General features: G+C 51.6%; 1 protein-coding gene across 1 annotated transcript in view; it reads right to left on the reverse strand.

Annotated features, from left to right (window-relative positions):
* Positions 1 to 12,040, reverse strand: part of YME1L1 (YME1 like 1 ATPase) — a 465,708-nt gene that overhangs the window by 166,419 nt on the left and 287,249 nt on the right. The window contains exons 13-14 of the mRNA XM_086941610.1: positions 4,660 to 4,772; positions 3,925 to 4,080 (exon numbers count right to left, since the gene is read on the reverse strand). Of these exons, the coding sequence (XP_086797736.1) occupies positions 3,925 to 4,080; positions 4,660 to 4,772 (269 nt within the window). The remainder of the gene's footprint in view (positions 1 to 3,924; positions 4,081 to 4,659; positions 4,773 to 12,040) is intronic.

The raw sequence follows: 12,040 nt of genomic DNA on the forward strand, positions 1-12,040 counted from the left end.
AGGGAGAGGGAGAGGGAGAGGGAGAGGGAGAGGGAGAGGGAGAGGGAGAGGGAGAGGGAGAGGGAGAGGGAGAGGGAGAGGGAGAGGGAGAGAGAGAGAGAGAGAGAGAGAGAGAGAGACAGCGCATCCCCCAGGTAAGGCCTGGACTCCGGTCGGGAGCTGCAAGCGTGTGTGGCCTGAGAAGGCGCAGGAGGAGTACCAGAGTGCTCCCATCTCTCTCCCTGTTGCATCACGTTAGACGCGCTGAGTCCTCGAACAGCCTGGACCTGCCCGGCAGTACCGGGGCTGCCCTCGGAGGTTCAGGACTGTTTTCTGTGGTTGGGGCCTAGTGGTGCCCGCGCTAATCACTTCGATTGTCCTTGTATTATTCCTGCATTACGAACTTCCTTATTACGTGCATTGAGGATTTAATTATTCTCGCATTACGAACTGCTTTATTATTTGCATTAAGGAGTGCATTATACTTGCATTAAGAACTGCCTGAATACGTGCATTGAGGAGTGAGTTATTCTTGCATTACGAACTGCTTGATTACGTGCATTGAGGATTGAACTATTCTCGCATTACTAAATGCCCGATTACGTGCATAGGGATCGCATTATTCTTGCATTACGAACTGCCTGATTACTTGCACTGAAGATTGCATTAGTCTTGCATTACAATCTGCATTAGTCTGACAACACGAATTGCTTTACGAACTGCATAGCATTGCATTAGGACTGCATTTGAACATCGTGAACTGCTCATTAGTACCGCAAGAACCTACAAGTGTTTGTTGAACTTATAACCGGCAAAGTAAAATATTACGAATACACATATGTTGGTTTCTTATCATTTGGTCTTACCGTATTTTTCTTCTTGATAAAGATACCGCTATTTTCATACATCAGTGTGGTGTCCATTTGTGGTGTTATCACTGTATCACTGGGTGTGTGATGGCAAATACTTTACACATTGCCTTGAAGATAAGCCTGGCTGCTAGTGCCAAGCTACGAGGGGGTGAGCAGGGGTTATCAAAGAAGGTGTCCCTCCTTTCCCTGACTAGAAGCGAGGGTCCCTATTTGGACTAAGGCAACTGCTTCAGCCAACTACAGACCCACAGTTCGAACAGTAAGCAAGGGACGGGACCAAATCAAAAAGAGGTCTTTCAACATAGTTAAGAACTAAAAAGTAGTTGTAGTTCTGCAGCATGATGTGAATTTTACACAATCTCCTTGCACCAGGCATTGTGAGTTTACCAGGCAACTGTATTAAGTTGAATAAATATCACTTTATTTTCCCACAACACTGATGGAAGGAAACAGCAAAACAGGAAGGTTATACTTCATATGTTTGTACTTGAAATGCTCCTACTCAAGATGCTCTCCCCTTTCTATCTGGTGATCAGGGTGGGATGAAGGATAACAGTCTGTTTTAGAGAATTTGTGTAAAAGTAATGGTTCTCAAGGAAGGTAACCCTGGGCTGTTTCTAGTCTGATGCACCCACAGCATATGCACAAAGGAATGTCAGATCCTGCATCCGGCGTCATCTTGAAACTGTAATCAGACACACAAAATTAAAGGAAATGCCCAAAAATGTCCTCACATGAGCACAGGAACCACAATCCCGCCCTTCACACCACCCAATCTCCCAAATCTGCAGGATTCAGGAAGAACAAGTAATCAGCAGTCCATCCACAATGAGACCCTCTTCCTATTACAAATGGGAACCCTGTCTCTACTCCTCCCCAACCCATTATCTGGTAATCTATAGGAAAGGAGGCAAATGTTGCATTTACACTTCCTCTAGAACGGGAACCCTAGCAGGACAATAGCCTCCATCCAATACAAAGCTATAAACATAATTTACATATGGTTACTTCTTAGAGGAACACCAAACAAGATAGTAACGGTTTGTTGATGAGGCCAGAGATGAACCGGCAATAATCAGCATAGAGAGCAAGAAAGGAAGTCTACATGCAAATGTGTCAAAGACTGTCCAGATGCGAATTCAAGTATAATTCATAGGCAGAAAACATTGGTTGCTGATAAAGACACCCTCCAATAAGTATGATATTTTAATTGATTTATAGAACTCCAGATGACAAACAAGTTGTTTTAGACTCGAGGCATGATTAACGCATAACTGCCCACTGATGTCCGGAAAAGGAAAATATTCTCCTAGCCACCTTTTCTGATTGTTTATTTTCCAAAATCTATTTCCTTTACCTCCTTGTTAGACGGACCGGGAGGGTCGGCCGAGAATAAGGGGAGAGGTCTCCGGAGAGAGCCGTCTCCAGCGATCGTACAGACAAGTAACTTCCCCCCCACAGACGGACACCACACAAGGTTAAAGTTCAACGAGACTTTATAGGCAATTCTTTAAGTTACGATGAAATGATACAAGGAGGTCTGGACTCAGGGGTCCCCTCGATTCTGGTCTCTGGTTTGGAAAAAGGGGTAGCGGGACAGTCTTGTTACCAAAAGATGGATATAGCTCTCAATCCTCGAGCTCGGCGTTCTAGATGATCGGGCCGCGGCGGAGCCAGCAGGTCCCGAGATGGACGAAGGAAACGACGGTCCGCGGCGGAGCCAGCAGGTCCCGGTGAAGATGACTGTTACAAACGGTCCGCGGCCACGCCAGCAGGTCCCGACGACGATGAAGGATATGAAGGTTGCGAAGGTTGCGGCAGCGCCGGCAGGCAGGACGATGGTGCACAAGACAGAGCTACGGCAGCGCCAGTAGTCCGTCTAGGATGAGTTCCTCTTTGCGTCTCTCGACTCCAAGATACAACTGCCTTCCTGCTCTGGAGCTGCCCCAGTTATAGGGCTGGTGTGCTTTGATGTCCGGACCCTCGCACTTGGAGGTCGGGAGGTCCGGGATGAGGGAGTCCAGACACCCAGCAGGGGGGTGGAGCCAGCGCCCGGGGAGGCGATGGGCGAGCGGCACTTGGCGGGGGAGAGCCATCGACACCTCCTTCTCCCATTGACTTGCCAAGTAGCCCGCTCACCTCCTGGGTGGATGGTGGTGCCGGGGTGTCTGAGGCCGGGCCAGGCCCAGGGTTGAGGTCGATCGGGGGCCAGGCGGCCTCGTGGTGGAGTGTCCAAGATGGCGCCCCAGGATGGGCGCGTGGGCCGGCAGTGGATCGGACCCACGAGGTCGACATGCTCGAGGGCAGGGGTCCCTGGGGGGACGGAGGACGTGCAATGGTGGTGTGTGGTACTTGCGTGACCGGGCTCGGGCCTGGTTGGGCCGGGGGAGAGCGGCCCTTCATGTGGCCTGTCCAACACTCCTACTATTGTACACCCCCAAAAGTGTCAAACTCTCTACTCCCAATCAATTTGGGCACATCCTAGGAATCAAACTGATTTTTTAAAGTATTTATTTTACTTAAGTAAACAGTTATGATTTTTAAGCTTTAGCAATGTTCAGTTTAATTTCATTCAAACATCGCCTATATGAACGCTGTTTCCAATTAAAAACATTTGAAAAACAAATCTGCAGATTAAGGAAAACAGAACTAGCTTGCAACTAAATGTACAAAGAGTGGATCTTCTTATGAAGGCTGTGACCTGTATGGAGATTCTCAAAGGTTATACAGGCTTATAAAGCCAGCTGCTCACTAAGGGTGTCCTGGCGCTAAGCACTATCTACCTGGCACCCACTTTTCAGATCTTTCCTAAACGACAGGAGCTCATAATTTGGATGAAAGTCACATGAAGCTGTGATTCACCAGATCTTTAAAGCACCCTCAACACCAGTCTGGTTCATACTAGTTTTAGAGCCCATGCTGTTCAAACAATATACATGCACATACAAATCCACAAATATTTTTTTGGGGGTATCTTTTTATGTAAAAGAAACAAGCAAAACATGTTTTTGAACAAATAATTTTGTTAGGTTTGACATACAAAGTATTTTAGAGAGAAAATATATAACTATACCCATGAGAATCTTGTCTTTAGCAAATTCTAACTCCTTCATGGTGACCATCTCCTTCCCATCAACAGCTGCTTTTAATGCAGACTGATTCACCAGATTTTCGAGTTCGGCTCCAGAGAAGCCCACTGTACCTCGAGCTATTATTTCTGGATCAACAGCTGTGTTGAAAAAAAGAACGATAGCTTCATACTGCACAGCAATTATTTCACCAGTGGCAAACCATATTAAACAATGGTAACAATTTTTGGAAGGGGCAGGTAAGGAGACAGGACAGAGAGAGAGAGCAGAGAGAGAGAATGTTGGAGGGAGAGAGAAGAATGTATGTCAGCTGGTCTCAAAGGTTACTCTTCAGCCACTTCTAAGGCATGTAATCGTACCTTTTGTTTGCTTTGCCTGGTTAGAGTTAGAGAGAAGAGTAAAGAAAACACTTCATGCTTAAGAAAAACACACATTTATGCCTAAATTACAGACTTGCAAGTCTCAAATAAAGCTACCAACATATGAGATTCTGACCTAAGTAATACCCAATTTAGTGAGAATCGTTGTATTGTATCTACTTCAGGAGATGATAAAAAGCTGATTCAGTAGTCGTAAGAGCAGGACTAGTGGCATGCAGTTTGCCCATAAACCTCAGGAAAAAGGACTTCTCTCCCCAAGATATTTTGCCATCTCCAGTAAAAATTGATATGACAATACAAACATGATAACAGTTCCATTCTCTAGAAAAATCCACTTACTCTCATCACACTTTATTTTATTCAGGTACCATTGCAAAATCTCTGTTCGACCTTTCACATCTGGTCTGGGAACTGTAACTTGCATATCAAAACGACCAGGACGTATTAGAGCACTTAAAAACAAAAGACATAAGTTACAAGATATAATTAAAAATACCATCTTTAATTTTATCAGCGTTATCTGTTACTTCATAAATGAAAAAAAATTATCATGCAGTACATTTTTTATTTACCAGAAAGGGGACACTCGGCTTAGTAGAATAAAACTAAGAACTTCACTGGCATACACATATATGGTGAGAACTGAAGAAGGGTCCGCATATTGAGTACCAATAAAAAAGCATTTAATAGAAGGCAGATAATAAACAAGTGAATATACAAATTCTTTCCCAGAGGAACTTTTCAATTGTTATATTACCCTATGCAGTGTTTGGGGTTTTCTTTATATTAGATTTAGTTTCTTCATGGGACCTTGAAGCTTTGAGTTTTTCTGCGGTACTAAGGCCTCATGCTGGGAGGTCCATGTATTTACATCTTCCACAAAACCTGAGTGAATATGTTCAGTGGGATTTTTGTTTTCCCCTTATGTATGCATATTTGTTTAAGAGTAATCTTAAATTTGTCTGCTGGATTTCTGTTTTTTCACAAAAGGGAAACAATTATTGTGACCTTCTTCCACACATCTGTTGGTGTCATTTCTGCTTCTACATGTCTCTATCAGTGTCTGTCTGATGTTTGTGTTTGTATAATCAATTTTAGGGGGGAGAGAGAGATCGGATCCTTTCAGACTCCATTTAGTTATTCATAATCACAAAGGGGAAAGGATCACTTGTCCTGCGTAAACCAAGGTCTGCTGGTAGGTAAGTGGGTGTCTCCCAATAAAAGACCCTCATACACGCGTTTTTAGGTCTCGGCGTCAACGCGCGGAAGCGCGTCTCCGCCGGAGATCTTTTGTCAGGGACTATGCTTCCCAGGAGACAGTCCCGGCCACGCGCATCCTTCCAGGCGATTTGTAACTGGAACGCGCGCTGGGGCCAGGCGCTGTCTCCTGGGAAGCGCAAGCACCACACACGCATGCGCATACACACACACACAAGCGCCCATGCACGCACGCACATACATACATACAGAGACACCACCCCTGACTCATACACACACGCGCGCACACACACAAGTGCACCGAGGCCCCCCCCCTCCCCCGCCGTCACCGTCGCACACATACATACACACACACACACGAGCATACACACACACAAGTGCACCAATCGTGCTCCAGCCTTTTGGAACTTACCTTACCTCAGCACGTGGCGCCCAACCTCCTGCTGGCGCGGCCCCGGGGCTCTACACCGCTCACAGGAGCCCCGGGCCGCGAGACGCTACGACTCCGCCTGCCTCCTCTTCCGGTGTGAACGTGGCTCCGCCCCCGTCACAGGCGACCGTGCCTGACTTCCGGGGCGGCCGCGATACTAAGAAAGCTTTTTCAGAAACTATGTAGGAGCGTGATTGGAGACCCACAACAGCAAATAACCCAATCACAAATACGCTGGTACATTGCACAGGCAGAATCTACTACATTAACTGATGCAAATGAAAAGCATCTTTGCTTCTACTTCAGGACGTACAACCATTTTCAAAATATTAAATGACCTAAGTCTACTTAAATTAAAACGACTGCTCTTTCTGCTGCAACACTTCCAAGGTGCTCCAAGATGTATGTATGTCAAGCTTTGCATGCAGCCTGTACAAAAGTCCCTGCAGGTTTCAGATACAAAAGGCAGTGAGCGGGCTAGGGTGCTAGTATTATCTCTACCTGGTGGTGAGTGGTGAGTGCAGAGTGGTGAGTGCAGAGTGGTGAGTGCAGAGTGGTGAGTGCAGAGTGGTGAGTGCAGAGTGGTGAGTGCAGAGTGGTGAGTGCAGAGTGGTGAGTGCAGAGTGGTGAGTGCAGAGTGGTGAGTGGTGAGTGGTGAGTGGTGAGTGGTGAGTGCAGAGTGGTGAGTGCAGAGTGGTGAGTGGTGAGTGGTGAGTGCAGAGTGCAGAGTGCAGAGTGCAGAGTGGTGAGTGCAGAGTGCAGAGTGGTGAGTGCAGAGTGGTGAGTGCAGAGTGGTGAGTGCAGAGTGGTGAGTGCAGAGTGGTGAGTGCAGAGTGGTGAGTGCAGAGTGGTGAGTGCAGAGTGGTGAGTGCAGAGTGGTGAGTGGTGAGTGCAGAGTGCAGAGTGGTGAGTGCAGAGTGGTGAGTGCAGAGTGGTGAGTGCAGAGTGGTGAGTGCAGAGTGCAGAGTGGTGAGTGCAGAGTGCAGAGTGGTGAGTGCAGAGTGCAGAGTGGTGAGTGCAGAGTGGTGAGTGCAGAGTGGTGAGTGCAGAGTGGTGAGTGCAGAGTGGTGAGTGCAGAGTGGTGAGCGCAGAGTAGTGAGTGGTGCAGAGTAGTGAGTGGTGCAGAGTAGTGAGTGGTGCAGAGTAGTGAGTGGTGCAGAGTAGTGAGTGGTGCAGAGTAGTGAGTGGTGCAGAGTAGTGAGTGGTGCAGAGTAGTGAGTGGTGCAGAGTAGTGAGTGGTGCAGAGTAGTGAGTGGTGCAGAGTAGTGAGTGGTGCAGAGTGGTGCAGAGTGGTGAGTGGTGCAGAGTGGTGAGTGGTGCAGAGTGGTGAGTGGTGCAGAGTGGTGAGTGGTGAGTGGTGCAGAGTGGTGAGTGGTGCAGAGTGGTGAGTGGTGCAGAGTGGTGAGTGGTGCAGAGTGGTGAGTGGTGCAGAGTGGTGAGTGCAGAGTGGTGAGTGCAGAGTGGTGAGTGGTGAGTGCAGAGTGGTGAGTGCAGAGTGGTGAGTGCAGAGTGGTGAGTGGTGAGTGCAGAGTGCAGAGTGGTGAGTGCAGAGTGCAGAGTGCAGAGTGGTGAGTGCAGAGTGGTGAGTGCAGAGTGGTGAGTGCAGAGTGGTGAGTGCAGAGTGGTGAGTGCAGAGTGGTGAGTGCAGAGTGGTGAGTGCAGAGTGCAGAGTGGTGAGTGCAGAGTGGTGAGTGGTGAGTGCAGAGTGCAGAGTGGTGAGTGCAGAGTGGTGAGTGCAGAGTGGTGAGTGCAGAGTGGTGAGTGCAGAGTGGTGAGTGCAGAGTGGTGAGTGCAGAGTGGTGAGTGCAGAGTGGTGAGTGCAGAGTGGTGAGTGCAGAGTGGTGAGTGCAGAGTGGTGAGTGCAGAGTGCAGAGTGCAGAGTGGTGAGTGCAGAGTGCAGAGTGCAGAGTGGTGAGTGCAGAGTGCAGAGTGGTGAGTGCAGAGTGGTGAGTGCAGAGTGGTGAGTGCAGAGTGGTGAGTGCAGAGTGGTGAGTGCAGAGTGGTGAGTGCAGAGTGGTGAGTGCAGAGTGGTGAGTGCAGAGTGGTGAGTGCAGAGTAGTGAGTGGTGCAGAGTAGTGAGTGGTGCAGAGTAGTGAGTGGTGCAGAGTAGTGAGTGGTGCAGAGTAGTGAGTGGTGCAGAGTAGTGAGTGGTGCAGAGTAGTGAGTGGTGCAGAGTAGTGAGTGGTGCAGAGTAGTGAGTGGTGCAGAGTAGTGAGTGGTGCAGAGTAGTGAGTGGTGCAGAGTAGTGAGTGGTGCAGAGTAGTGAGTGGTGCAGAGTGGTGAGTGCAGAGTGGTGCAGAGTGGTGCAGAGTGGTGCAGAGTGGTGAGTGGTGCAGAGTGGTGAGTGGTGCAGAGTGGTGAGTGGTGCAGAGTGGTGAGTGGTGCAGAGTGGTGAGTGGTGCAGAGTGGTGAGTGGTGCAGAGTGGTGAGTGGTGCAGAGTGGTGAGTGGTGCGTGGTGAGTGGTGCAGAGTGGTGAGTGGTGCAGAGTGGTGAGTGGTGCAGAGTGGTGAGTGGTGCAGAGTGGTGAGTGGTGCAGAGTGGTGAGGGGTGCAGAGTGCAGAGTGGTGAGTGCAGAGTGGTGAGTGCAGAGTGGTGAGTGCAGAGTGGTGAGTGCAGAGTGGTGAGGGCAGAGTGGTGAGGGCAGAGTGGTGAGTGCAGAGTGGTGAGGGCAGAGTGGTGAGGGCAGAGTGGTGAGGGGTGCAGAGTGGTGAGTGCAGAGTGCAGAGTGGTGAGTGCAGAGTGCAGAGTGGTGGTGAGTGCAGAGTGGTGAGTGCAGAGTGGTGAGTGCAGAGTGGTGGTGAGTGCAGAGTGGTGGTGAGTGCAGAGTGGTGGTGAGTGCAGAGTGGTGGTGAGTGCAGAGTGGTGGTGAGTGCAGAGTGGTGGTGAGTGCAGAGTGGTGGTGAGTGCAGAGTGGTGGTGAGTGCAGAGTGGTGGTGAGTGCAGAGTGGTGAGTGGTGCAGAGTGGTGAGTGGTGCAGAGTGGTGAGTGGTGCAGAGTGGTGAGTGGTGCAGAGTGGTGAGTGGTGCAGAGTGGTGAGTGGTGAGTGCAGAGTGGTGAGTGGTGCAGAGTGGTGAGTGGTGCAGAGTGGTGAGTGGTGCAGAGTGGTGCAGAGTGGTGAGTGGTGCAGAGTGGTGAGTGGTGCAGAGTGGTGAGTGGTGCAGAGTGGTGAGTGGTGCAGAGTGGTGAGTGGTGCAGAGTGGTGAGTGGTGCAGAGTGGTGAGTGGTGCAGAGTGGTGAGTGGTGCAGAGTGGTGAGTGGTGCAGAGTGGTGAGGGCAGAGTGGTGAGGGCAGAGTGGTGAGGGCAGAGTGGTGAGGGCAGAGTGGTGAGGGCAGAGTGGTGAGGGCAGAGTGGTGAGGGCAGAGTGGTGAGGGCAGAGTGGTGAGGGCAGAGTGGTGAGGGCAGAGTGGTGAGGGCAGAGTGGTGAGGGCAGAGTGGTGAGTGGTGCAGAGTGGTGAGTGGTGCAGAGTGGTGAGTGGTGCAGAGTGGTGAGTGGTGCAGAGTGGTGAGTGGTGCAGAGTGGTGAGTGGTGCAGAGTGGTGAGTGGTGCAGAGTGGTGAGTGGTGCAGAGTGGTGAGTGGTGCAGAGTGGTGAGTGCAGAGTGGTGAGTGCAGAGTGGTGAGTGCAGAGTGGTGAGTGCAGAGTGGTGAGTGCAGAGTGGTGAGTGCAGAGTGGTGAGTGCAGAGTGGTGAGTGCAGAGTGGTGAGTGCAGAGTGGTGAGTGCAGAGTGGTGAGTGCAGAGTGGTGAGTGCAGAGTGGTGAGTGCAGAGTGGTGAGTGGTGCAGAGTGCAGAGTAGTGAGTGCAGAGTGGTGAGTGCAGAGTGGTGAGTGGTGCAGAGTGCAGAGTAGTGAGTGCAGAGTGGTGAGTGCAGAGTGGTGAGTGGTGGTGAGTGCAGAGTGGTGAGTGGTGAGTGGTGCAGAGTGCAGAGTAGTGAGTGCAGAGTGGTGAGTGCAGAGTGGTGAGTGCAGAGTGGTGAGGGCAGAGTGGTGAGGGCAGAGTGGTGAGGGCAGAGTGGTGAGGGCAGAGTGGTGAGGGCAGAGTGGTGAGGGGTGCAGAGTGGTGAGTGCAGAGTGGTGGTGAGTGCAGAGTGGCGAGTGCAGAGTGGCGAGTGCAGAGTGGTGAGTGCAGAGTGGTGAGTGCAGAGTGGTGGTGAGTGCAGAGTGGTGGTGAGTGCAGAGTGGTGAGTGGTGAGTGGTGCAGAGTAGTGAGTGCAGAGTGGTGAGTGGTGCGGAGTGGTGAGTGGTGCAGAGTGGTGAGTGGTGCAGAGTGGTGAGTGGTGCAGAGTGGTGAGTGGTGCAGAGTGGTGAGTGGTGCAGAGTGGTGAGTGGTGCAGAGTGGTGAGTGGTGCAGAGTGGTGAGTGGTGCAGAGTGGTGAGTGGTGCAGAGTGGTGAGTGGTGCAGAGTGGTGAGTGGTGCAGAGTGGTGAGTGGTGCAGAGTGGTGAGTGGTGCAGAGTGGTTAGTGGTGCAGAGTGGTGAGTGCAGAGTGCAGAGTGGTGAGTGCAGAGTGGTGAGTGGTGCGGAGTGGTGAGTGGTGCAGAGTGGTGAGTGGTGCAGAGTGGTGAGTGGTGCAGAGTGGTGAGTGGTGCAGAGTGGTGAGTGGTGCAGAGTGGTGAGTGGTGCAGAGTGGTGAGTGGTGCTGAGTGGTGCAGAGTGGTGAGTGGTGCAGAGTGGTGAGTGGTGCAGAGTGGTGAGTGGTGCAGAGTGGTGAGTGGTGCAGAGTGGTGAGTGGTGCAGAGTGGTGAGTGGTGCAGAGTGGTGAGTGGTGCAGAGTGGTGAGTGGTGCAGAGTGGTGAGTGGTGCAGAGTGGTGAGTGGTGCAGAGTGGTGAGTGGTGCAGAGTGGTGAGTGGTGCAGAGTGGTGAGTGGTGCAGAGTGGTGAGTGGTGCAGAGTGGTGAGTGGTGCAGAGTGGTGAGTGGTGCAGAGTGGTGAGTGGTGCAGAGTGGTGAGTGGTGCAGAGTGGTGAGTGGTGCAGAGTGGTGAGTGCAGAGTGCAGAGTGGTGAGTGCAGAGTGCAGAGTGGTGAGTGCAGAGTGCAGAGTGCAGAGTGCAGAGTGCAGAGTGCAGAGTGCAGAGTGCAGAGTGCAGAGTGGTGAGTGCAGAGTGGTGAGTGCAGAGTGGTGAGTGCAGAGTGGTGAGTGCAGAGTGGTGAGTGCAGAGTGGTGAGTGCAGAGTGGTGAGTGCAGAGTGGTGAGTGCAGAGTGGTGAGTGCAGAGTGGTGAGTGCAGAGTGGTGAGTGCAGAGTGGTGAGTGCAGAGTGGTGAGTGCAGAGTGGTGAGTGCAGAGTGGTGAGTGCAGAGTGGTGAGTGCAGAGTGGTGAGTGCAGAGTGGTGAGTGGTGCAGAGTGGTGAGTGGTGCAGAGTGGTGAGTGGTGCAGAGTGGTGAGTGGTGCAGAGTGGTGAGTGGTGCAGAGTGGTGAGTGGTGCAGAGTGGTGAGTGGTGCAGAGTGGTGAGTGGTGCAGAGTGGTGAGTGGTGCAGAGTGGTGAGTGGTGCAGAGTGGTGAGTGGTGCAGAGTGGTGAGTGGTGCAGAGTGGTGAGTGGTGCAGAGTGGTGAGTGCAGAGTGCAGAGTGCAGAGTGCAGAGTGGTGAGTGCAGAGTGGTGAGTGCAGAGTGGTGAGTGCAGAGTGGTGAGTGCAGAGTGGTGAGTGCAGAGTGGTGAGTGCAGAGTGGTGAGTGCAGAGTGGTGAGTGCAGAGTGGTGAGTGCAGAGTGGTGAGTGCAGAGTGGTGAGTGCAGAGTGGTGAGTGCAGAGTGGTGAGTGCAGAGTGGTGAGTGCAGAGTGGTGAGTGCAGAGTGGTGAGTGCAGAGTGGTGAGTGCAGAGTGGTGAGTGCAGAGTGGTGAGTGCAGAGTGGTGAGTGCAGAGTGGTGAGTGCAGAGTGGTGAGTGCAGAGTGGTGAGTGCAGAGTGGTGAGTGCAGAGTGGTGAGTGCAGAGTGGTGAGGGCAGAGTGGTGAGGGCAGAGTGGTGAGGGCAGAGTGGTGAGGGCAGAGTGGTGAGGGCAGAGTGGTGAGGGCAGAGTGGTGAGGGCAGAGTGGTGAGGGCAGAGTGGTGAGGGCAGAGTGGTGAGGGCAGAGT

The sequence above is a fragment of the Lissotriton vulgaris genome, chromosome 10 (assembly GCF_964263255.1).
Source record: "Lissotriton vulgaris chromosome 10, aLisVul1.2, whole genome shotgun sequence".
Taxonomy (NCBI): domain Eukaryota; kingdom Metazoa; phylum Chordata; class Amphibia; order Caudata; family Salamandridae; genus Lissotriton; species Lissotriton vulgaris.